The 27,351-nt window shown below is 41.5% G+C and overlaps 1 protein-coding gene across 3 annotated transcripts in view; it reads right to left on the bottom strand.

The window, feature by feature from the left end:
- CERS5 (ceramide synthase 5) overlaps positions 1-25,600 on the bottom strand; it is a 30,949-nt gene extending 5,349 nt beyond the window's left edge. Inside the window, exons 1-6 of one of the 3 annotated variants that reach the window (XM_025477596.3) lie at positions 25,238-25,600; positions 4,814-4,919; positions 3,891-4,021; positions 2,606-2,663; positions 937-987; positions 157-249 (exon numbers count right to left, since the gene is read on the bottom strand). In XM_025477596.3, coding sequence (XP_025333381.3) covers positions 157-249; positions 937-987; positions 2,606-2,663; positions 3,891-4,021; positions 4,814-4,919; positions 25,238-25,434 — 636 coding nt within the window. In that variant the 5' untranslated portion in view covers positions 25,435-25,600. The remainder of the gene's footprint in view (positions 1-156; positions 250-936; positions 988-2,605; positions 2,664-3,890; positions 4,022-4,813; positions 4,920-25,237) is intronic. The other 2 variants (XM_035707175.2, XM_025477595.3) reach the window with 2 other exon arrangements.
- Between the last annotated feature and the right edge of the window lie 1,751 nt (positions 25,601-27,351).

Genomic DNA, 27,351 nt, shown 5'->3' with positions numbered 1-27,351 from the left:
TCTGAGAACATTACAAAAAGCTAACAGTCTCAATTAAACCTACTTTCTCCCTTTTTTATGGTCCCAGTCAGGGCAGAGAATCCAGTGGCAGTAGTAGTGGCTGCTAGAAAGGGGGAGTATGCAATAAATTAGAGTTGACAGAGCCAGGGTCCTTACCTTTCGTTTAATATCTATAAACTGAGAAAACATAAGAGACCAATAGAAGGCCAATTCCATGATATAATAGTAATAAAGCCCACTTGTGAGAGGCTGGAAGAAAGAAAGTAGTAGTTAAAATATTGGCTAGTCAAAAATTCATTCCATCTCTTGTTACTTTATCTCAGAGGACCAATCAATACCCAAAATCATTAGACATCCTTCCTCCCCATCATCTCCCAAGACCTGTAATAGCTAACAGACTTTGGATTGGTGTAGAGAAATAAACCTCTTCCCTCTGCCCCTCCCCATACACATTTTCAGCTTGCAACTTTAGTGATCAGATAATGTTAGCACACAATCGAATCAGTGTCTAGAATTCTGGACAATTAGTGCTTTTCAGGGGATTTAAGACACTTGGTCTCATCTTCTACCCTGTTAGCAGCCCCTGACATTTTTCTAGTATAGATTAGAATCAAGACACTTATTAGGGGACTCTAAGTTACCCTTGATTCAAAAAGGACACCTGAGCCAGAAAGCATCTCATTAAGTGCCAGGAAGCTGTTTATCTTCCAGTCCAATTAGAATGAATATAATGGGGAATCTGGAACAAAAAGATCACTGGATTTCACTGCTATGGGGGCCCCAGAAATAGGTACCCTAAATATATGACTCAAAGAGACTTAGCCCCCAATCCCTCAAGAATACCAAGAAAACATGCCATCTGCCCTAGGACTACCCTACCTACCCTACCTTACACATATACATAAGGGCCCTGTTTTGAAAGGGCTCAGACTGTACCTGATATGGATAGCTATGCCAGCACTGTCGGATGTCCCAGAACCAAGGTGACTAAGAGAAAACAGAGAATCCAGGTCAGGCTTTAGGATTCAACCCTGGCTTACCTATAAATCCCTTTGTCTATGCCAGGAGCCACATGAGAGATGGGGAAGAAAAGGGAATCCCTCTTGATGGAATTTAGGGGTCCTTAAAGGGTCAATAAATGGCTAGGTTTTTCTTCTTGAGCAAGAAAATGTTATTACAAATAGAAAAACCATACTTTTCATTATGTTGTCTTATTATCCTTTCAATGTCTACAGAATGTATAGTTAAGAGACCCCTTTTCTCCCTGACATTGATCGTTTGTTTTCTTTTTTCCTATGGGTTTAACAATTTTAGTTAAACCTTTCAAAGAATCAACTTTTGGCTTTACTAATTTTCTCCATTGTTTGTCTATGCCTATTTCATTAATCTTTTACCTTTTTTTGGTTATTATTTCTTTCCTTTAACTTACTTTGGAGTTACTTTGCTCTTCTTTCTCCAGATATTTCTCCAGATCATAAATTAAAAACTTATATCATTGATTTTAAAACTTTCTTTTCTAATATAAACATTTAAAGCTATAAATTTCCCTCTAAGTACGCTTTAGCTGCATTCCACAAGTTTTGTTACGTTAGGTTTTCAGCTTCATTCCATTAAATATTTTCTAGTTTTCCTTGTGATTTCTTGTTTCATCCATGGGTCATTTAGAAGAGTTTAACTTCCAGAGATTTTCTACATATCTTATTATTACTGATTTTTAACTTCATTCCATTATGGTCAAAGAACGTATTCGTAAGATTTCAAAATTTTAAAATTTACTGAGACTTATGGCCTAGCATTTGGTCTTAATTCATGTTCCATGCGCATTTGGAAATTATATATATTCTTTAGCTGTTGGCATAGTGTTCTGTAAATGTCAGGTCAAATTGGTTGATTGTGTTCTACAAATCTACATCGTTAGTAATGTTTTGTCTAATGATTTAGTCAGTTACTGAAAGAAGATTAAAATCATCGATGGTATTTGTCTGTTCCTTTCCTTCAATTCTGCCTTTTTACTTCCTGTATTCTGAAGCCTCAATTGCAACATTTAGAGAAAAATAAAGTGGTACAGTGAAAAAAAACCCAAACAAACCAACACCAACCATGGAATCAGGATCAAAAAGCCTGAAATTCTTCGACTCTGATAACTGAAGAACAGGAATGATACCTGTTTTATCCACTTTAAAGAGTTACTAGTTCCATTTCTACAACTATCTCCTCCTTGGAAGAACAGGAATTTTTGTCAAATATTTTATTTTATTATTTTATTATATTACTATTTTATTTTATTTTATTTTATTTTATTTTATTTTATTTATTTTTGTGTCAAATGTTTTATAAACCATCACAGGGTATGCTGATTTAGTTATTAAATTATTATAATTATTATTACTATTATCTCCTCTAAATAAGGGGAGAAACAGTAAAGTTAAAAAGTTACTGAAGTCCAATGCCAGACAATCTATTTAGCATATAAACCTGGGCTGTAGGCATTACAGAAAAAATAAAAGGGGAGAGGGAAGATAAAGAACTAATGGTATTTAACTTTTATCTCTAGAGATGTAAGCATGATTAGAACCCAACAGAGGACCAGAGAGTTTAGACTTACCGACCAGAGAAATTTAATTCCGTAGCAGAATATACATAAATAAAAAGTGAATCTCCACCTGGGTGGACAAAGAACAGAGATTAGATGAATATTCACTCAAAAGAAAGTCTTTGAAGCTGAGGAAGTCAAGATAGCAGATTTGGAGATAAGATAATTATGGGTGAGAAATAAGATAAGTTCCCAGAGGAGCACCTGACTGGCTGGCTCAGTTAGTAGAACAACTGTTGATTTCAGATTTGTAAGTCTGAGTGCCACAATGGGCATAGAGTGTGCTTAAAAAAAAAAAAAAAAAAAAAAAAAAAATTTAATTAAATTAAAAAAAAATAGGGGATCCCTGGGTGGCTCAGCAGTTTGGTGCCTGCCTTCGGCCCAGGGCATAATCCCGGAGTCCTGGGATCAAGTCCTGCATCAGGCTTCCTGCATGGAGTCTGCTTCTCCTCTGTCTGTATCTCTGCCTCTCTCTGTGTGTCTCTCATGAATAAATAAATACTAAAAAAAAAATAGATAAGTTCCCAGAATAGGGACAAATACTGTTACCTAAAAAACTAAAATGATAGAGACATCTTCAGCCCTGTTTAAAAGATTTCCACAAGTGTGTACTGCCTTTAATCCTTTTCTTGGGATCCCTGGGTGGCGCAGCGGTTTGGCGCCTGCCTTTGGCCCAGGGCGGGATCCTGGAGACCCGGGATCGAATCCCACGTCAGGCTCCCGGTGCATGGAGCCTGCTTCTCCCTCTGCCTGAGTCTCTGCCTCTCTCTCTCTCTCTCTCTCTCTCTCTGTGACTATCATAAATAAAAAAAAAAAAAAAAAAAAAAAAAATCCTTTTCTTCTATACACTCCTTAGTGATAGTGCCTAATATTTTTTTGCATGACATGATAAATTGTATTCTGTGGCCAGACGATAATTAGTAAAAACCCAGTGAAATGAAATATAGCATGTCCAGAAAAGGGAGGTTTCCCACCAAAATGCCAATTTAGAGCAAGCCGGTACTATCTCTACCAAGGTGTACAAGGGTGTGCCTGTCTACCTACATAAGTGGAGTTATAGGAACGCACTCCCCAACTGTTTGGGAAAGGGGAACAAAATGGAACTACAATATGTAGCTTAGTGGCAAGCATGTTCAAGACACTAAGGGTAACCAGTCTTCCAGTTATCTTTCCTGCCTATAATAAATTGAGTTAGCCCTCTACATCCATTTACTATTGTCCTACCAAAAGAAAACCTCAGTCCAGTCATACCCTACCCTTCCTTCTCCTCACTCCCCACATCCCTCTGCACACCTACATGCTTTCACAGAATTTAGTGAGCGTTGGGGGCTTGTCCTGATTCCTCCGATGACGAAACCAGCATTGGATTTTTCGGATATCCCAGTCCAGTTGCTTTGACAGGCCCTCCAGCCTCTTCTCATCAGGATACTGTAGATGTATGACCAGAGTCAGAACATCCTTTGCTCTTCATCCTTCTCATTAAATCCCTTTGACTAGCTGAGTGGCAAAAGGGGGATAACTATAGCAATTTAAGGGATGTTTATCTTTCTAGGTTTCATCCCCAAACTCATTTTTAGTAGGAAGTCCTATTTCACATATCAAAGACCTTTACCTTTATACACGTCCTCATTTTGTCTCCTCCCTCCAGCCCAAGCTGAGTAAAAAAAAAAACTATTAAAAACCCAAACCACAAAGGTTATCAGTACCATCCCCATCTTGATTATGCAACTAGATGACGACAGAAGCTAGAACAGGGAAAAACAAAATCAAGATATGACATGTGTCTGGGGAAGGAAGAGTTGTGGTGGCTACTAGGTCTAAAATTCAAATGTGGGATCCCTGGGTGGCGCCTGCCTTTGGCCCAGGGCGCGATCCTGGAGACCCGGGATCGAATCCCACATCGGGCTCCCGGTGCATGGAGCCGGCTTCTCCCTCTGCCTGTGTCTCTGCCTCTCTCTCTCTCTCTCTCTCTCTCTGTGACTATCATAAATAAATAAAAATTGAAAAAAAAATAAATAAATAAAATTCAAATGTATGTAAACTTGACTTATTTAAGGGATCCTGACCCAAAGGTATTTCCCTGAGGGGATAAAGTTCCCCTTATAGTTATATGGTCTACCCAAATGTGAAAGATCATTCTGTCCTATTCTACCCTTGGAGATACTTGTTTTCTACTCTCCCCTACCCCATATGAATCTTCCTATTTCTTTGCCCACTTACCTTGGTAATAGATATGAACACCTTTTCAAGGATGGCATTGGGTTGGGCCAGATAAGGATCACTGTCCTGGATGCCAACATGGAGTGCACAGGGTTTGGCAATAAACCTGTAATGATAAAAATCCAAAGCCAACTCTAAATACTGTTTGCTAAGCATGAAGGAAAGATTCTGATTAGGGGACTAAGGGGAGGCAAAAGGGAAAACATTTGGCTGGGAACTAGGTATTTTTTTATTTAGTTCTGGATTCTGCCATTGACTCACTTGAGAAGTGACCTGAATAAGAAATATTAGAATATAAGCTCTCTTTCCATTTTTCCCTGCTTCCCTTATCACATCTTGAGCTTTAGAGTCATAAAGATCTAGGTCAAACCTATCATTTTATCTATCAGTCTATCACTTATCACCCATAGGAATTTGGGCAATTTACTTAACCTCTATAAGAATGTTTTCTTCATCTATAAGATGAAAGTAATATCAACATTGCTATTGAGTATTGCTACTCAGTATAAGAGCCACAGACCAAAAGCATCATTGGTTTTTCCTGCAACCCTTTTAGAAATGCAGAATCTCAAACCCCATCCCGGACCTGCAAAACCAGAATCTGCATTAACAAGATCCTCTGGTGATCCTCATTTGCCCATTAAAATGTTAGAAACACTGGTCTACTTTATAAAAACTTTGTAAGTATTCAGTGAGACAATGTATTATGAAGACCATGGCACAAAGGAGATGCTTAATAAATGATGTAAGGAGTTTTCCTTACATCAAAAGATCAAGAAGATCTTAATTGGAGGGCAAAGTAGAACTGAGACTGTGTTCTTCCTAAATACAAATATCCTGGGTCTTGGTCACCTTCCTGACTAATCAAAAGATTATGGAAATAGGGCAGCCCGGTTGGCTCAGCGGTTTTAGCGACGCCTTCAGCCCAGGGCGTGATCCTGAAGACCGGAGATTGAATCCCGTGTCGGGCTCCCTGCATGGAACCTGCTTCTCCCTCTGCCTGTGTCTCTGCCTCTCTCCCTGTGTGTCTCTAATGAATAAATAAAATCTTTAAAAAAAAAAGATTATGGAAATATGGAAATACTTAGAACTTTCAGTAGCCTGGAAGGAAATTAGAGATGGGAAATAAATTACCTATTAGTATTTAGTTCTAATCCCCAATCTACCACTAATAAGTCATATAAACTTTATCTAGTCACTTAACTCTTTGGGTCTTGGTTTCATCATCTAGAAGAAATAATGAGATGATTCCTAAGATTTTGTATCTATGATTCCATGGTGTTATCATTGATTATAGTTAATTTTTAACTTGTAGATCTTTGAAAATAAGGAACTGTTCTTTGGTTCTTCAAGAAAGATCTCTCTTTTGGGATGCCTGGGTGGCTCAGCAGTTGAGTGTCTGCCTTTGGCTCAGGGCGTGATCCCAGATTTCTGGGATTGAGTCCCACATTGGGCTCCTTGCATGGAGCCTGCTTCTCCTCCCTCTGCCTGTGTCTCTCATGAATAAATAAATAAAATCTTAAAAAAAAAAAAAGAAAAGAAAAGATCTCTCTTGGGGCACCTGGCTGGCTCAGAAGGTAGAGTATATGACTCTTGATCTCAAGGTTGTGAGTTCAGTGCACATGTTGGGCATACAGTTTATTAAAAAATAAAAATAAAAAATAAATAAAGAGGGCACTTCAGTGGGTCAGTTGGTTAAGCGTCCGAGTCTTGATCTCAGAGTTGTGACTTCAAGCCCTGTGTTGGGCTCCACACTGAATGTGGAGCCTGCTGAAAGAAAGAGAGAAAGAGACAGAAAAATCTGTCTTCTCCACAACCATAAACTTCTGTGAGCATTAGCTCTAGGAAAAACTCTATGTAGTCACTTTCAGGATAAGTCAAAACCAGTTTTAGTTCTCTTAGCACCTTAAGGAGTCCCTAGATGACATTGTGACTGGGAAGCATAAGATGGAGTGCTCTTGACCTATTTTCTTGATCTGCATTTGAATCCAGAATTTATCTCTAAGGGAGGGACTGAGAATAAGAAACTTTATTATTTTCCTCTGTGAAAATCTATCACCAAAGTTAATCAAAAGATTATGTTATGAGCCATGGAGAAGTATTTATTCAGAGCACAAAGTTAGCCACATTTGTAGCCTACTCTCACCTCTTTCACACAGGTGGTGCAAAAGTTTCATTCAAATACCAATACTAAAAGAAAAAGAAAAAAGAAAAAAGAAAACAAATACCAACACTAGTAGATACTTTAATTTATACTTCCTGTATATTATTCTGTGTACAAATATGTTAGCATCCTACTCATGTTTAAAAACATTATGAACACAGAATATACAGAGAATAATGTTTTTGTTTACCACAATTCTGTGTCTGTGCTCAGTAGTTGCTCAGTAACTGACAACTGACAGGTCTTGCAAATCCTACCCTTGCTCTAGTGGAACTCAGTTGGGACCTAGGATTGATCAGCATCCAGAGGAGTAATTAAGTCAGTCATTCTTTCCTTTTGAGTTGGTGCTGTATGAGAGACAAAAGCACTGTCTCCTCTCATCTACATTAATTATACGAAGAGGTAGATCTAATAACAAAAATAGCCTTTCCAATTCCTACTCTTGCTCCCTGATCTAGGGATCTTCCTCAACCCAGAAGCAGTCAGGTGATGAATGCCCTGAAGCTAGATTTTACCAGCTAGAGACTCTGTGAGTTACTCACCTATAGAATGGAGATGATATCTACTTCACAGGGTTATTTTAAAAATGAGATGATATGACCCATGCCTAACCTAGTATCTGATATTTAGTAAACATTCATTAAAAGGCAGCTGCTATTACTATTATTATTATTTTGGAAGGCAGCTATTATTATTTTTACCAGAAACAGTTCAGTCTTCGTTCTTCCTGATGCTATCTCTGGCAGAAGGCAAAAAGAGAAATCTTTTTTTTTTTTTTAAGATTTTATCATTTATTTGACAGAGAGAGAGAGCACAAGCAAGGGAGAAGAGAGGGAGAAGCGGGCTCCCTGCCGATGTGGGGCTTGATCCCAGGATTCTGGGATCATGACCAGAGCCAAAGGCAGACGCTTAATAGACTGAGCCACCCAGGTGCCCCAAGAAGTTTTCTTTCATACAACAGGGACAAGTTTGTACCCTGCTCACCTGGGCGAAACCAAGATAATTATTTTATTTTATTGTATTATCTGGACCTTGGAGCGGACTTAATATCCTAAAGTTGTAATTGGCTCATATCCTGACCTCATTAGTTTGCAGAGTGCAATGAAAGACCGTCACTGGCATCCAGTCAGTTACAGTTATACAGATACAGACCCTGGGAAAACTTATCTATTTGACAAATCTTATGAAGCACCTATTTTGTGCTACAGCACGAAGCACAAAGCCATAAATAAGGAGTTATGATTGGAAAATAATCTTTTTCTGATAAAAATTAAATACACAGATTTATTTATGTACTTAATGAATCACCTTCCTGAAGAAAGTGAAATTAGGTAGTCTTTTTTTTTTTTTTTTTTTCTGAGAGAGAGAGAGAGAGAGAGAGAGAGAGAGAGACAGGCAGAGGAAGAAGCAGGGTTCATGCAGGCAGCCCGACAGGAGACTCGATCCCAGGTCTCCAGGATCACATCCTGGGCTGAAGGCAGTGCTAAACCGCTGAGCCACCTGGGCTGCCGGGTAGTCATTCTTTCTGTTAAATAGGCACTTAAACCAAAGCATGTCGTAGAGACTCACAGGATTTCAGAGAACCTTTCAGGAGTCTACAACACTCTCATAATCATTCTGTAACTTCATAATAGTTCTTTTTTCTCTCATTCTCTCATGAGCATACAGTGTAATTTTCCATAGGTTACATGACATTGGAATAGACTGAATGCAGAAGCTGACATGAGAATACAGCTTCCAAATGACTAGAGACAAAAATGTAAAGTAATGCTATTCTCATATTTTTTTGTTTTAGAAAATATTTTTCATTAAATATTGGTTATAATGCCAATATAATCAATTTATTGTCATTTATAAATAAATTAATAACATTTTTTTAACATTTCCATTTTAATTTAACCCATGTTAATATTATCCATATAAACATAAATTCTCAGGGCACCTGGATGGCTCAGTAGTTGAACATCTGCCTTTGGCTCAGGTTGTGATCCCAGGGTCCTGGGATCAAGTCCCACTCAGGCTTCCAAAGGGGGTAGGCCTCCTTCTCCCTCTGCCTATGTCTCTGCTTCTCTCTCTGTGTCTCTCATGAATAAATAAAATCTTTAAAAAATAATAATAAACTCTCTTGGAGCCTTAATTTTTAAGAGTGTAAAAGATTCCTGATATCACGGTTTGAAAACTGCTGTGCTGGATGACACTGAGAAATCAAATTTGTCTTGTGATTTTTTTTATCCTCTCCAGGATCAGTTTGTTGCCCAAGTTTTAAAATAATTTGAAAAATCAGATTTCCCTTTGCTTGCAGGTCTGAATTAGTAGGCATTTAGTGCCCTTAATAAATGGTAAGTTTCTCCTTTCCATTGCCACTCCAGGAACAGGAGTCTAATGATCCAATCTGATTGTAACATATCTATTCTGCTTCATATACATCATTTCATTCTGCACTTTTCCTGCCCTCTAGGTACATGGCAGCAGCTGACTGAGGCCTGGGCTAATTAAGATGAAATTACTTACTACCTTGCTTTTTCATACCAAAGACAGGAGATATACTATCTTTGTGATTCACTACAACATCACTGATAGACATGAACTAAACACAGATCTATTTCAAAGTATAGATCAAGCTTCTCAACTGGTATATCATGGCAAGTAACATACTTGAGCTATATTTATCCTGAGATACTGTTCTTAGCTCTCAGGCTGATCCATGGGGCCCACGGTAGTCAGGAAACCTTAGTCTATAGTCTTTTTTTTTTTTTTTTTTTTGGAAATCAGCATTTTATTTTTATTATTTTTTAAAGATTTTTTATTTTTATTTTTATTTTTTAAAAGATTTGTTTATTTATTCATTAGAGACACACAGAGAGAGGCAGAGACACAGGAAGAGGGAGAAGCAGGCTCCAGGCAGGGAGCCTGATGTGGGACTCGATCCTGGGACTTCAGGATCACGCCCTGGGCTGAAGACGGCGCTAAACCGCTGAGCCACCGGGGCTGCCCAGATTTTTTATTTTTATTTATTGAGACACACACACACACACACACACACACAGAAAGAGGCAGAGACACAGGCGGAGGGAGAAGCAGGCTCCATGCAGGGAACCTGACATGGGACTCGATCCCGGATCTCCAGGATCACCCCCCAGGCTGCAGGCGGCGCTAAACTGCTGTGCCACCAGGGCTGCCCAGTCTATAGCCTTTGGCCTCAAATATCCCACTGTGCTATACACAAATCATTTTCTATGTGTGCAGCAACATGATTAGGTTGGAAAGCAGCAGCTCGGATAAATTTCTGGAAAACTATTAAGTATCAAAATTTATATATAAAAAAGAAAAATTACCATCAAAGAAATCAAAATAGGGAATGAAGAGAAAAATACCATAAAAAGACAAAGATCTTATACAGACTGATGAGGATGGTATATCCCTAGAGTATTGAGTAACAATATCTGAACCTGGGATCCCTGGGTGGCGCAGCGGTTTGGCGCCTGCCTTTGGCCCAGGGCGTGATCCTGGAGACTCGGGATCGAATCCCACATCGGGCTCCCGGTGCTTGGAGCCTGCTTCTCCCTCTGCCTGTGTCTCTGTCTCTCTCTCTCTCTCTCTCCGTGTGACTATCATGAATAAATAAATTTAAAAATAAAAAAAAAATTTAAAAAAAACAAAAAAAACAAAAAACAACAATATCTGAACCTGAATGCTCACCATTACACATACACACACAAAGGAAAGAAGATAGCGATTTTTAAAAAAGACTTAAGAGAGAGAAGTTAGGGGGAGAGGGGCAGGGCAAGTGGGAGAAGACAACTCCCTGCTGAGCAGGGAGCCCAATGTGGGGCTTGATGTCAGGACCCTAGGATCATGATCTGAGCCAAAGGCAGATACCTAACTGACTAAGCTATCCATGTACTCTCCCCCTGCCCACCATTTTTTTTTTTAAATAAAGATTTTATTTATTTATTCATGAGAGACAGAGAGAGAGAGAGAGGCAGAGAGACACAGGCAGAGGGAGAAGCAGGCTCCATGCAGGAAGCTCGATGTGGGACTTGATCCGGGAATCCAGGATCACACCCTGGGCTGAAGGCAGGCTCCAAACTGCTGAGCCACATAGGGATCCTCCTGCAACTGAATTCTTAATAAACCAATCACATTACAAGTTTAAGTGGCAAGGTACCTGGGTAGCTCAGTCAGTTAAGTGTCTATTTTCAGCTCAGGTCACGATTCCAGCGTCCTGGGACTGAGCCCTGCATCGGGCTCCCTACTCCTCGGGAAGCCTGCTTCTCCCTCTCCCTCTCCCTCTGCATCCAATTCCCCTGCCTGTGGTCACACTCTCAAATAAATAAAATCTTAAAAAAAATTTTTTAGCCACTTCTGTAGGGTAGAAAGAGGGAAAAGTAAAAAAGACATTCAGGTAGCTGGAACAGCATGCATTAGAAATAAGAAACAGTGTGTTTAGAGAACTTTGCAATGTTCAAATCTGGGGCTGGCAACAGGGAAAAAAAAAAACTATACAGGTAGGTAGAGGCCAGGTCACGGGTGCCTTATGCGTTATGCTAAGCGTGAACTTTATCCGATAGTTGATGAAGAGTCATTGCAAGGCTTTAGGCAGGGCTCGAGAAGAGATACAGATTTGTATACTAATAAAGGAATGCGGGATCCCTGGGTGGCGCAGCGGTTTGGCGCCTGCCTTTGGCCCAGGGCGCGATCCTGGAGACCCGGGATCGAATCCCACATCAGGCTCCCGGTGCATGGAGCCTGCTTCTCCCTCGGCCTATGTCTCTGCCTCTCTCTCTCTCTCTCTGTGACTATCATAAATAAATAAAAATTAAAAAAAAATAAAGGAATGCCATCAGTTATAGTCTGCTGTAAAAACTCCATGCTATAAGTGATAAAGCACTGAACTAAGGCTATAGAAGTGGAAAGGACAGATTCAAGAGATGCTGAGAATGTAAAATTAATAGCACTTGGTGACTGAATAGATGTAGGAAGCAAAAGAAAAGAAAGAGTCAAGCGTTCCTTTCATATTTCTGGCTTGGGAAAACTAAGGTGATTATGGTGTCTCGACTATGTAGAGCAAACAGTAAGAAAGCAAATTTAGAGTGATAGGTGAATTCAGTGTTAGGCTGAATTTGAAATGCCCTTGGGACACTGAAATCAAACTATCTAGTAGGCAAATAAACTTGAAAAGGGGCTTGACAGACAGACACACACACACATACACACACAGATCTAAGAAAGAAAAAAGAGTAAGAGAATGAGAATATAGGTGGTAGCTAAAATTGTAGGAGTGGATGTGATTGCAATAAGAAGGAACACAAAATGAGAAGAAAACCAAGGTCAGGATCCTGGGAAATACTAGCATTAAAGGTGAATTTAGAAGCCAGGAAGGCCAGAGCAGAGTCATATCAAATGAGGCAGACATCGAGTAAGACAAGGATTTCAATATCCACTGGATTTGGCAATTTGTAAATCTCTGGTAACCTTCACCAAAGACATTCCAGTGGAATTGAGACTAGAGAGAGAGAGAGAGAGAGAGAGAGAGAGAGAGAGACAGTGAAAGGAGGAAGAAGAAAGAAGTGGAAATAGCTAAGATTCTTAAGAATTTTGACTGAGAAGGGAATCCCTTCAACTTCTGGCATCGGAATCACTCTAGATCCCCGTGCTTCAGATCCATTTTCTTCCTGACCAGAAATTTCATTCTATTTATTCCTCTTTTTTTCAGCCTCACTATTTCTTCTCAAGAGAACTTAAACATGCTCAAGTTCTCATCTTCAACAGCTCTTCCTGCCCCTCAGATCCTCTGGTGCTCTCCCACCTCACAGCTGAAGTTCTTGGATAAAGTTCTCTCCTCAAGCCTTCTCTTCTAATTCCCACTCATTCCTCAGCCTTCATCCTCTCTCATCTGGCTTCTGTCCCTACACTCCAATGGCACTGCTCTTGCCAGAGCTGTTAGTGATCTCACTGTGAAATCAAATGGATCCTTTTCAGTCTTCTACCTTACCTGACCACTTGGCATTTTCCCACATTACTGACCATGCCCTCCCTCATGAAATGCTTTTTCCTTAGCTGCTTCTTTATTGACATACTCTTCCTAGTTTTCTCCCCCGTCTCTCTGGCAGTAGAACTATACTGCCTGGTATGCATTGCTAGCTGAGTCACTTGGACATGCTACTTAACTTTCTCTGTGCTCCCGTTTTCTCATCTATAAAATGAGGATAACTGTAATATCCACCTACTTCATAAAGTTACTACGAGGATTCAGTGTTTAGCACTCAGAACAGTGCCTAGGACAAATAAATTTTTTTTCAAATAAATATTTATTACATCTTAACTACTGATATTATCAAATGTTGGTTGTCCTCCCCCTCCCCCCCCCCCCCCCCCCCCCCCGCTTTTTCCTAAAATGTGCTATTTTCTCACAGCTCTATGCAGGTTCTTTTCTCACTTTACACATTCACTCTGGATGATCTCATTCAATTATAGCAGAAGGTCTCAAAGTATAGTCTGCAGACCCCAGAGGGTCCCTGAGATAGCTTCTAGAGTCCCAGAAAGTAAAAACTATTTTCAAAATAATTTTAAGACACTTGCATTTGTTACTGTGTTGACATTTGCAATGACAGTGCAAAGCAACAGTAGGTAAAACTTATAGCACTTGAGCACAAATTGAGGTAGTGGCAGCAAACTGCAGTAATATATATATATATATATATTTTTTTTTTTTTTTTTTTAAGATTTTATTTGGGGATCCCTGGGTGGCCCAGCAGTTTAACGCCACTTTTGGCCCAGGGCGCAATCCTGGAGTCCCGGGATCGAGTCCTGCATCGGGCTCCCGGCACGGAGCCTGCTTCTCCCTCTGCCTGTGTCTCTGCGTCTCTCTGTCTCTCATGAATAAATAAATGAACTCGATCTCAGGGCCCTGGGTTCATGACCTGAGCCAAAGGCATATGCTCAACCACTGAGACACCCAGTCGTCCCTGTAGTAATAGTTATTGTGTTCTTCCTTGCTATGTCCTCTTTTTGTTGTTGTTGTTTAAGCCAGTTCACTTAATATCTTGATGAAGCAATACTAATTATTGATTTTAATAAATCTCAGCCTTTGAGTATATTTTTAAAAAGCATTTTGTAATAAAATGGGAAGTACACAGAAAGCACTTTTGCTGTATACCAAAGTATATAGTTGTCTCAAAGAAACACACTTGTTTGACGGAGTTGTGTGCTGAAATAAATCACTTTTTTGACAGAATGCCATTTTTACCCGAAAAAGTGGGGAACAGACAAACTAAAGTTTGGATCTAGATATTTAGAAAATATTTTCTTGAAAATGAATAAAATAAGCTTGTCACTTCAAAAAACATTGTTGCCAATGATAAAATTCAAGCTTTCACGTGAAAATTAGAATTTTAGAGAACTTATATCCATCTTTCAGCTTGACAACTTCCCTGTGCTATAAGCTTCTATGATAAAACTGGTTCTGATGAGATTAACTAATAAGATTTTTAAAATATTATATAAAGAAATATTGTATAAAGAAATACATTGTATAAAATATTGCATAAAGAATATTGTATAAAGAAATGTATTGACACATGGGAGATCTATGTAACTCGATGAACCAGTATTTTTCTTTTTCTTAACTGATGTACTTTTATGTACAAAGAGTTAGCATGAAGGAGGTAGGTATCTTGGATATCTGCAGTTAAGGTAGGTTATCTTGGATGACCCAATCAAAGAAGTTCATTTAGTCCAACTTCAGCCTATATTCTTCACATACTGATAGAAACAATGGCAGCACATAATGAGGCTGTATTTCCAGATCAGACTATGCCAGTTTGAGGTGATGTGGCAAGCATGAGAACTCTTGCCAGATTTCCTCAGATGGCTCCAGTAGAGCTGCTGGTGACCCCATCTTGCTCTCTTGGATGCAACAAGACAAAGTGACCAATCCATGATAGCCAATCAAAATTTAAGACAGATAATGATTTTAACATTATTATTTTTTTTTAAGATTTTCTTTATTCATAAGACACACAGAAAGAGAGAGAGTCAGAGACACAGACAGAGGGAAGCAGGCTCCATGCAGGGAGCCCGACGTGGGACTCGATCCTGCGTCTCCAGGATCATGCCCTGGGCTGAAGGCAGCGCTAAACCGCTGAGCCACCCGGGCTGCCCCGATTTTAACATTAATGAAAAGCTCATTGATAGGGTTTCCTCAATGCAACCAATTATTTAAGAAATACTACTTAGGGGTGCCTGGCTGGCTCAGTTGGTTAAGCATCTGGCTCTTGGTCTCAGCTCAAGTCTTGATTTCAAGGTCATGAGTTCAAGCCCCAGATTGGGCTCCATGCTACTACTTGTTTGTTGTGCTTCAGTACTGTATCAAAGAAAAAATAAGTCCCCTTTCCAATGACATATTTGTGAGGCCAGCTTTTATTTTTATACTTCAACCAAAACAGTGTATCACAAGAGATTGAATGCAGAAGCCACAGAGAAAAATCAAACTATCTTTATTAAGTCAGACATGAAAGAGATTTGTAAAAATGTAAAATCAGTGCTGTTCTAAATTTTTTTTTTGGAAAATAATTACTTTTCAAAAATGTTATTCTTGTTAACATGTAACATGGATATCACTGTTATTTTTAATGAAATAAATACATTTCTTAAATTTCTCAGCTTTATGTATTTATTTTATTTTAATAAATAATATTTAAGAGAGGGAGAGCACAGAGAGAGAAGCAGGCTCCCCACTGAGCAGAGAGCCAAATGTGGGGCTCGATCCCAGGACCCTGATAGCATGACCTGAGCTGAAGGGAGATGCTTAACCCACTGTGCCACCCAGTCACCCCTCAACTTTATTTTCAAATATGGAAAAACTGATAGGAATAAGAGATGTTCAATAAATTCAATAAAATAAAGATTTTATTTATTTATTCATGAGAGACACACACACACACACACACAGAGGCAGAGACACAGGCTGAGGAAGAAGCAGGCTCCATGCAGGGAGCCTGATGTGGGACTTGATCCCAGGACTCCAGGATCACGCCCTGGGTCAAAGGTGGCACTAAACTGCTGGGCCACCCAGGCTGCCCGAGATGTTCAGTAAATTCTAAGAATGAAAAAGAATGCTGAGAATAAAAAGTTCAAAAATCACTAAATTATTCATTTCTGTGCTGATGACTCCCAACCATATATTATTTTATATATCCCTTATACATATGCACCCATGTATTTTTCTGAGTAAATTCTTTTTTCATTTTTTAAATTTTTAAAGAAGATTTTGTTTTTGGTTTTTGTTTTCTGCTGCCAAAAACTAGGAAAGACAGATTTTTCTTAAAAAGATTTTATTTATCTATTCATGAGAAACACAGAGGCAGAGACATAGGTAGGGGAAGCAGGTTCTCCGTGGAGAAGCAGGTTCTCCATAGGAAGCCTTGATTCCAGGTCCCCCGGATCATGACCTGAGCCAAGGGCAGACACTCAACCACTGAGCCACTCAGGCGCCTTGAAAGATTTTTAAGAAATCTCTACATTCAGTATAGGGCTTGAACTTACAACCCCACGACTAAGAGTCTCATGCTCTACCGACTGAGCCAGCCAGGCACCCCTTCTGAGTACATTCTTGAGCATAGGATTTGTTATCTACAAACACATGTGCTATACACATTAATTGTACATATATATGTATTCTTTGCAGTTTCCTTTGAGGACTATTTTTTTTTAATTGGCAAATTTGCTCTTAAAGTAAAAGCAGACTTCTAAAAAAAGACTTCTATAATATATATTACCCTAAACTATAGCAAGTCACACACCATGTATTTATAGCAGATTATTCTTCCCTCCTTCTCCCACTTTCATCAGATTTATCTTCCCTTAGACCTATTAACAGGGCCTTAAAGCATTAAGATGACTAATACCTTTACCTACCAGGTGCTGTGATGAGAAGGATCAGCATTCTGCTTACATTAACTTCTCTGTAAGGGTCAAAAGTCTTGAGATAGATAGTAAATTACATACCGTATTATGTTAAAATGCTTTAGATAGATACAATTTAAGACTAAGTTGTAGTATCATTGTATAGTAGTGAGTGAATATTTTACTTGCTATCGAGAGCAGCAGGCTTCAAAATGTGATTGAAGAACAGCTCGGGGTCCTTGAGACTCTCATTGTTAGAATAATTTCTCCCTCTCCAACTATATACATACATTTCTTTCATTACACATATTTATCTTTTTAGGGTTTTTTTTGGGGGGGGGTGGGACAGAGGGAGAGAGAGAGAGAATCTTTTTTTTTTTTTAAGATTTTATTTATTCATGAAAGACACACACACACACACACACAGAGGAACAGACACAGGCAAAGGGAGAAGCAGGCTCCATGCAGGGAGCCTGACATGGGACTCGGTCCCAGGTCTCCAGGATAACACCCTGGGCCGAAGGCGGTGCTAAACCTCTGAACCACCAGGGCTGCCCGGAGAGAGAGAATCTTAAGCAGGCTCCAAGCCCAGTGCTTAATCCAGCACAGAGCAGGACTGGGGGTTCCATCTCGCAACCCTGAGATCTTGACCTGAGCCAAAATCAAGAGTCGGATACTTAACTATGCCACCAAGGGCACCCATCATTACAAATAATTTACCTTTTTAAAATGGACAAGTGACCATACAACTTAATGTATTTGCTTAAAGTTGAAACACAAATGTGCAAGTGCCAAGAGGTGGTTAACAAGAAATTCTTCCTTATGCCTTACAAAGTTTTTACCATCCTATAGAGTCCAAGAAACAAGTGTTTGTTAGTGAGACATTAAGTCTACATTTTAGTTAATGACTGTTAAAAGGAAGTGAACCCACCTCCTCCAAACTCTCATAACAGCCTTGTGCATATGTTTATTACACTGTATCTTAAATCACTGATTTTCTTGCTTTCTTCCTGCGAGCAAACACTATGACTTATTCACGTTTTTTTTTTTTAATTTTTATTTATTTATGATAGTCACACAGAGAGAGAGAGAGAGAGAGGCAGAGACACAGGCAGAGGGAGAAGCAGGCTCCATGCACCGGGAGCCCGACGTGGGATTCGATCCAGGGTCTCCCGGATCGCGCCCTGGGCAAAAGGCAGGCGCCAAACCGCTGCGCCACCCAGGGATCCCTTTATTCACGTTTTTATCTGTGGCACGTAGCTTGACATCTGGCATATACTAAGCTCTCAATAAATAATTGCTGAAGAAAAAAGAAAATGGATAGAAACTTAATTCTCAAATAAAAGGTGAAGTGTTTTTTTTTAATTATTATTTTTTATTTATTTATGATAGTCACAGAGAGAGAGAAAGAGAGAGAGAGAGGCAGACACAGGCAGAGGGAGAAGCAGGCTCCATGCACTGGGAACCCGATGTGGGATTCGATCCCGGGTCTCCAAGATCGTGCCCTGGGCCAAAGGCAGGCACCAAACCACTGTGTCACCCAGGGATCCCCAGGTGAAGTGTTTTAAGGAATTGTGCCCACTTGTTCTCCTGAGTCATCAGATAACCTGCCAGCTCCATGTAGGAGAAGGTCATTGATTTCTGGAATCAGTAGAAATTCAAGTTAACCAATTTCAGTATAACTGGAAATTTCCCCAAGAAGAATTAAACATAGCCACAACATCCTGATTGGGTTTGAGTCCCTCTGTGCCGACTAAGTGAGACTTCTTACAACTGCTGACGCTACCCAAAAGCAAAAGGCTACAAACAATACCCCTTAAAAAAAAAAAAGATTTTAGGGGATCCCTGGGTGGCTCAGTGGTTTGGCGTCGGCCTTCAGCCCAGGGCATGATCCTGGAGTCCCAGGATTGAGTCCCATGTCAGGCTCTTTGCGTGGAGCCTGCTTCTCCCTCTGCCTGTGTCTCTGCCTGTGTCTCTCTCTCTTTCTCTCTCATGAATAAATAAATAAAATCTTTAAAAAAATAATAAAAAATAATAAAAGATTTTATTTATTTGAGAGAGAGAGCATGAGCAAGAGGGAGTGGCAGAGGGAGAGGGAGAAGCAGACTCCCTACAGAGCAGGGAGGCCGATGTGAGGCTCAATCCCAGTACTCCCAAGATCATGACCAACTGAGCCATTCAGGTGCCCAGGAATACCCTTTTTAAGAAACTCCATAATTTTGAGAACAGATAAAATACTGTGTTCTTAATGTCTTACCAGGGCTGTGCAGCACCCCATGTACATTTAACTACTTGACAAACTTGTTTGTTTACAGATCTTTACTCAACTAAGAAGATATATGCAGGGATCCCTGGGTGGCGCAGCGGTTTGGCGCCTGCCTTTGGCCCAGGGCACGATCCTGGAGACCCGGGATCAAATCCCACATCAGGCTCCTGGTGCATGGAGCCTGCTTCTCCCTCTGCCTGTGTCTCTGCCTCTCTCGGACTATCATAAATAAATAAAAATTAAAAAAAAAAAGTAGATATATGCAGAAAAGCAAGACTACAGAGCGATGCTTGGCTAGACTGTCAATAACTCAGTGATTACTCAAAACAGACTATAACTAGTCATTTATATCATTCAGGAAATGATTTACATTTAAAAAAAAGATTTATTTATTTATTCATGAGAGACACAGAGAGAGAGGCAGAGACACAGGCAGAGGGAGAAGCAGGCTCCATGCAGGGAGCCCGACTGGGACGGATATAAGGTCTCCAGGATCACACCTTGGGCTGAAGGCAGTGCTAAACCGCTGAGCCACAGGTGCTGCCCTGATTTACATTTTTAAACCCCATTTTTACCACAATTTTTAGAAAGACCTGTTGTTTAAAGCAATGTCTGAGATATTTAGGCCTGATCACCTTCTGGTCCTAAAAAAATGAATCAAATTTGAATTTACATTAAAATTCTTTTTAGTTATAAATATGTTTGAATTACTATCAGCATTGTTCAGAATATAATGGAGACCACAAATATAATTTAAAATTTTCTAACAGACACATTCAGAGAAGGAAAAAAGAAACAGGCAAAATTGATTACTTTAGCTTGATATATCCAAAATACAATCACATCAATATATAATCAATGTTAAAAATTGAGATATATTTGAGATACATTACATTCCCCCCCCTTTCCAAAATCCCTGTATTTTGCATTTAGAACACATGTAACTAACACATCACATTTGGACTCATCACATTTGAAATACTCAAAAGCTAGTAGCTACTGTACTAGTTAGTGGCTACTGTAGTGAACAGCACCCTTTTAGATAATTCAGAGAGAATTCTTCACATCTAGGAAAACTGTCTTTGTTTCTAGGAAAGCTGGTTTCAGATTTTTTTTTTTTAAGTTAGAAGTGATTATGGTTAACTCCTTTTGCAGTAACATTTCAATTAATCTCCCCAAAGATAAAGCAAGAGTGAATTCAAAAAGAGTCCAAAACTCAGTGCAGGGCAGCTTTTATCTGCCTAAAAATACCTCTGGAGAGGAAGCCAAAATGAGGTACATCTCCCTTTCTACTCTCTAAGAAGGGTGCAGATTTCACCTGCTTGCCTCCTCTTCATTACTTTCTTCTTTACCCATCTAGGAGTCCTCAGTTTTCAGAATCAGGAAGTGGCTAAAGCAAAAGTATCTGACATGTTTCTTTTCTGTGACAAATATATTGTCTCCAGGGATAAGTTAGGAACCTGACCTCAGGCATGACAGTATTCAGTTTTCTGCAGAGCATCAACACCCCCTGAACACAAAGGGTTGGGGAAAGAAGTTTACCCAGAAAAGAGGAAGGACACATAAGGCTTCGGATTATCTGGAGTTTATCAAGAGGTGGATTCTTAGATAAGGGCAGGGCCACATGATTGACTTTTCCAGTCTTGCTCTGCTAGATCTGCAAATCTGATTTACATCTGTGATTTACAATTCAATAACGCCCAATAGAATACTTTTAGGGATGCAATGAAATGAGCAGGCTCCTTTCCAGCCTGGTCAGCAGCTATGTCCATTCTTCCTAATGCCTCTCTACCCTGACAGAAGGACCCATTAATATCGGGTTGCAATGCTGTGTCCTGACATGGATCTGGGAGGAAGGCAGCAGGCCTGTCAGGTAGAGGAAAAAAGTTCTTCCTCTGATTAGCGGAAGTGGGGGGAAACAAGAAAAAGAAAAAAGGCAGTATGCAGCAGAGGTTGCAAGGCTTACAAGAAGATGAAATGAGCAGTTGAGAAATGTGCACAAGAAAAATGAGTCACTGCTCTTGTTGCCAGTTACATGACAGGCCAGCAAGTGAATCTGTTCAGTCTCCTGTGACAGAGAATGATAATGAGAAGGCTCTTTACACACCCCAGTGAGGTGGCTTTGGAAGAAGAGAGAAGAGGGGATTGGAATAATGAATGAGTAACAAGGAGAGCTCTAATCTTTCTCCTGCATAATTCACAAAATAATTTTCTTCTGGCAACACAAAGCTCCTATTGCAATACCATATTCAAAATAAATGAGCCAATATAGCTCTGATGGTGTCAATATTAAGTCTCAAGCTCCACTTGATCCCAAGAAACAAGTGCTCAAGTGACTAGATATTAAATTTCAAGCAATTTTATCATGAACATAATAGGATAAGAAGTTTTGAAGTTTTATTTTTTTATTTTTTTTAAGTTTTGAAGTTTTAAAGAACACATATGGAAGTGTTTCTTATCCCCGTGTTGATAGGACACAGGGTAGTGTGAATACGTGTATGGGGACAGGGGAGAAAGAAAAAAGCTGTAGAAAGGTGCACAACATGCAAATATATAGTATGATGAAATTTAACCACAGAAACAAAGGAATTTTAGTTTTGCCTCTTTCAGTCAAGCCAAACATCTCTTTCAGGTTGAAGATCTAGATTCCAGTCACTCCTCTGGGCATCTGTATAGATAAAGATGGACCCTTCTCAAACATTCAGTAGATATTTGCTGACCACATGCTACACCCGAGGCATTTTGCAAGGCTAAGGCCATCACAATACAACCACTGAACAGAGGCCCACAAAGGAAAGCCTCCTCCATTCTTTGGTAGGTAACAGTCTCCAGCCTGCAGTTCTTCAGCAAAATAGTTGGCTAGATACAAACACTTTATTATGGTCAGGTGGCTTTTCAAGTCATCCTTATCAGATATAGTTCTTCAGGGAATGTGGGAACTTAAAAAAAAAATGCTTAGTGTGGTTGATGAAAAGGATGAGAAAGTAAGACCAAACTATAAATGCTGTTTGTTCTTTGGGAGATTTTTTTAAAAAGTTTGTTTATTTATTTACTAGTAATCTCAACACCCAACCTGAGGCTGGAACTCACCACCCCGAGATTAAGAGTTGCATGCTCTTCCGACTGGGCTAACCAGGCACCCCTATTCCTTGGGGGATTAAGACAACACAAATAGCAATAAATTATCAAGGGGCATAGTGTAAAGACTCACTAAAATATGCAGAACAATTTGAAACAAAAATTTGAAAATATGATTTTCAAGTCAAATGCATTATATTAAACAACCAAGAATAAGATGAGTATAGGTTTAGTCTCCAAATCCTAGAATACTAGGAATAGGGGGTTAAATCTTAATCCTTGAAAGAGGGTTTAAGAACAGGAAAAAGATGGCCACATCATCATACAGTGGAAAGAACAAGAGGCTTGGGAAAATGATCTGAATCTTAGTTCTAGTTCCTCCCCCACTCTGAAAAGTTGCAGGGTGTTTCTAAGCTTTAGTTTACTGTCTGTAAAAAAAAAAAAAAAGGGGGTTCTGGCTCTTATAGTCTGATTACTACATGAATCGCTTCTAGAAACCAAGTAGATAGGATTTGAGAAATAAGAAAACATAGGAAGGACAATTAACTGTACTAATATTTCTAATATGTCTTTTACTATAAGAGTGGCTTGGACTACTTTTATGGAAGACCAGTGTAGCAAGAGAGGAACTGATAATCTCTGTCAATTCTACTGCTAAATTAATAGGTTTTATAAAAAAGAAACAAAATAGCAAGACTGCTTCTAGGGTTAAACCTTCCTAAGATCAAACATGAGATGAACAAGATGCCTGACCTTACTAGTCAAGGAATATAATACTAGAATGCTTTCAAGCTCAGTATTCCCAGCCACCTCTACTCCTCTGACACTGGAGCACTGTAGAAACATTCAGATAGAATTCCCATAGGTAAAGGATCCTTTCCAGTGGCTCTGCCAGCGCATATATAAGTCTTCATAGTCATTTAAGAGTACTCTGGAAATCTGAAGAGAATACAAGCTTATATCTTATTTCATTATATGAAATGGATATTTATAAGCAACAAGCTATTTCCACTTACCAATGATGTGAAGAAATTTCCATATTGGTATATATTTATATGAAAAGCAGAAAATCTTTTGGACAATTAAAATTTTCTGTCCTGAATTGTGTTTTTTTCTTTTTAGTCATTACATTTTCTCTTTTTTCAGCCCTCATATACAGCTACCGAGGTAGAGAGTACCTGGATTTAGGTTATCGCTAAAAGGGAAAATTGGTTTGTGCCCTCACCCCAAGAATACTTAATACAATTGACTATACTTAAATAAATACTGCACACAGGGGACACCCGGGTGTTTCAGTGGTTGAGCGCCTGCCTTCAGCCCAGGGCGTGATCCTGGAGTCCCAGGATCGAGTCCCGCATCAGGCTCCCTGCATGGAGCCTGCTTCTCTCTCTTCCTGTCTCTCTCTGTGTCTCTCATGAATAAATTAATAAAATCTTAAAAAAAAAACAAACCCTGCAACACTAAATTCCCAAGGACCGAGAAAAGGCACTTAGATCTTTCAGTTTCATTTGCTTCAGTTAAAAACATCTTTATTTTTGTACATGAATGTCTGATAGAGCATTTTGGTAACAATACACAAACACTATGAGTAAACGGATGAATGACAAGCTAGCTACATATAACATATTTTATGAAAGATTAGTCAGAAATAGGCAATTTTGAGAAGTAATTCAAAACACATATTAATTTTTCAGAGCAACATTTGCAATGTAGTCGCATCCTAAAACGGGCATTTCTGCTCTACATGAGGGCCAAATGAACAAAAGATGTCAAAGTGCAATCCTCATTACCTAAGACCTACGTGGAAAGCAGTCTCCTTTCCTGCAGTCTGAGTAGGTTTTTTTTTTTGTCCCTTTTTTTTTTATGATTTTATTTACTTATTCTGAGAGACACACACAGAGAGAGAGGCAGAGACACAGGCAGAGGGAGAAGCAGGCTCCATGCGGGGAGCCCGACGCGGGACTCGATTCAGGGTCCCCAGGATCGCGCCCTGGGCTGAAGGCGGCGCTGAACCGCTGCGCCACCCCGGCTGCCCAGTCTGAGTAGTTTTGATCAAAATCGCCCACAGCTGTGAGTCCACATTATAAAATCACCACACAAAGTCCTCTGTAAACGTTTCATCTGAGCAGATACCAACCGCTCAGAGAAAAGTGAAATCACTTTTACCAAGAACACACACGGTCGGGAAAAGAATGTTGTGACTCTGCTAAACTCCCTTGGAAGCCGGCTGGATACCGGGGTCCTCTCGGAAGCCCTACGGCTCCACCCTCCTGAAGGACCGCTCCTTCCACCTCCGGCCTCAAGCCTGTCCCTGACACCCTGACTCCCCTGACACCTTCCCATACTTTGGAAGCCTCAGGCTCCACCACGCCTCATCCCCACCGGACTTCTCTCCCGCGGGCTCCGGCAGCAGTTTCTGGAAACACACACACGTCCGTGAACGGGCAAACCGAGACAAACCAAGGCCTGGGGCCTAACCCTGCTCCCCTCAACTCTCAGAACCATCCTCACAAATCGCGGATTCCCGAGAACCTGCTCCTTTCGCTCGCAAGCGCGGACTTCTACGTTAACCCTTCAGCTTCCACAGCCCCGACCAGTTCTGGCTCCCGCGGCCCTTCCTCGTTTCTCGCTTCGGGTGTTGGGCCGCAGCTCACACTCACGGTTCGCCGCCCGGGCAATCTCTGGAGGCTGGCAGCAGGCCTAGAAGACCCGCCAGGCGACCTCCGGGACCCGAGGCGGGGAGGCCCCGCATCGCCCTCCCCGCCCCCCCGCCCTCGCTCTCCCTCGGTCCACACCCCAAACTCTGTCAGTGCCTCCTGGGCTCCGCGAACACCTCGGCCCCCTGCGAGCATCCCGCGCCGCGGCCCAGGCCCTCCCAGCCCCCTGCTTCCGGGCTTTCCCGGCAGTTCTGCTTCCGGAGCTCGGCCTCCCCGCCAGCGGCCCCTCCGGCCCCGGCCCGCGCCCCGCGCCCCGCGCCCCGGGCCTCCCCGCCGGTCGCTTGCGGACTCACCGCTCGAAGAGAAGCCGCACGGAGAATATGCCCGCCGCCACCGGGAACACCGAGAGGATGTGCCGCGCCCGCGGGTAGCCGTAGCCGTCGCCCGGCCCCTCAAGGTCGGCCCAGCTCACGTTCTGGGGCAGCCAGAAGCGTTCGCTCCACAGCCAGCCCCACAGCAGGCCCAGGGCTCCCGCCACCGCTGTCGCCATCTTACTCCCACCCCGCGGCCGCCGCCGCCACAGCCTCAGCTGCCGCCGCAGCCAACGGAACCCGCGGGGAGGCGGCCCCAGGGCGGGGCCGGGCCGGCGGCCACCCCCTTCCGGCCCCTTCCCGTCCCGGGCAAGTCTCAGCCCGCCTCCTCCGGGGGGCCGGGCCTCTTCACCGCCCATCTTGCCTCCCCGCCCACCCACCTTCCGGACGGCCGGCCGCCGAGCCGCGTCTCCTTGGGACTCCGCCCAGCGCGGCCACGCCCACACCCGCGGGCCACGCCCACACCCGCGGGCCACGCCCACACCCGCGGGCCACGCCCACGACCGGTCCTCATTGGTCCCGCCCACTTTTGCCCCGGGTTTCGGCGCGGCTCTCGCTGCTGGGTCGCTCGCGCCGCCTGCCGCCGCTTCGCCCTGTGCGGGCCTAGCTCCCGGGCCCCGCTCCCTGCCGGCCCCCCTCCTGCTCAGCCCAGCCCTCCCCGCGGCTGTTCCCGCGCCCGGCGCCTCTCGCGGGAGCCTGCCTCGTCCTCTCAGATGCGTCTGCCGAAGCTCCCCCCCACCCCTCGCCTTTTGTGCCCCCAACCTCTTTCTTCCTTCTTGTCCCTCCATGATCTCAATTCCCTTTCACTGTTCTATCTCTCAAAATGGACCTTTGAAAATCCTTTTATTCTTCTCATGGGTAAAAGGAAATGGAAGATCTCCAAAGAATATCATTCAAGAAAAATACAAAGGAAAAAAAAATGATGGCCAGTAATTAAGGAGGCTTACCCAGTGCCAGGTACTGCACTCATCATTTTACACCGGTTACTTAACTGCATCATCCTATGACGTAGGTGTGATTTACCCTTTTATGGATGGGTAAACTGAGGTCCAGAGAGGTTAAGCAGCGTGCCCAACGCTATATAGAATCAGGGTAGAACTGGGCTTCTGAGCCAGAAAGTCTTTAGACTCTGGAACCCTGAGCCCTTATTTTATAAACCTCCTTAATTTTAGGTTTCCACACCAAACCTTTAACTTTTCTGTGGGTCTCCATAAACAAGGGGAACCATAGGCAAGAAACCTTCAAAACGCTAAATTCAAAACTGTCTCTCAACTGCTGGAGAGTCCTGAACCTTGGGTGTGGTCTGTTCAAACCTGGCCACGAGGCTAATTACCACAGGCTCACTAGAATGATCTAAGATTAAAAGAATCGAATCTCTACGAGGATAGATAAAGTAACTTTATAACTAGTAAGACATGCTTACACCAGAAGTTAGAGTTTCACGGGGAGAGGAAGAAGGGGAAAAAAGGGTGCCATCCTAAGTAGACTAGCTTTGCTTTAGCTCAATGGTTCTCACGCTTAGGGTACACAGCTTGGAAATTAGCTTATCTCATCTCTCACATGGAGAATTTCTAAAAGTCTTCTGGACCCAATCCAAAGAAATTCTGATTCAGGAGATGGGGAGGGTGGGGCCTATGAATTGACATTTATCTCTCTCTCTTTTTTTTTTTTTTTTTTTAATTCATGAGAGACAGAGAGAGAGGCAGAGACAGAAGCCAGGACCCCAGGATCATGACTTGAGCCAAAGGCAGATGCTCAACCACTGTGCCACCCAGGCATCCCACATTTCTCATTTCTAACCAACTCATAGGCCATGCCAAGACAGCTGGTCTGAGAACCACTGCCTGGAGCCATTTTTGTCCTAACCCACCAATAGCTTAATGGTAACTACACTATATTCACAGTACTTTTTTTTTTTTTTTTAGATTTTTATTGGACTTAACTACTCATTTTGTTCTTAAAAATTTTTTTTAAATTTAAATTCGCTTTCCAACAGAACACACAGTGCTCATCTCATCATGGGCCCTCCTTAATGCCTGTTACCCAGTTACTCCATCTCCCACCCACCTCCCCTTCTGCAACCCTGTGTTCCCAGG

This window comes from Canis lupus, chromosome 27 (assembly GCF_003254725.2).
Source record: "Canis lupus dingo isolate Sandy chromosome 27, ASM325472v2, whole genome shotgun sequence".
NCBI classification, from domain to species: domain Eukaryota; kingdom Metazoa; phylum Chordata; class Mammalia; order Carnivora; family Canidae; genus Canis; species Canis lupus.
Note: the sequence above shows the minus strand (reverse complement) of the source record. Positions and strands in the feature narration are given on the sequence as shown.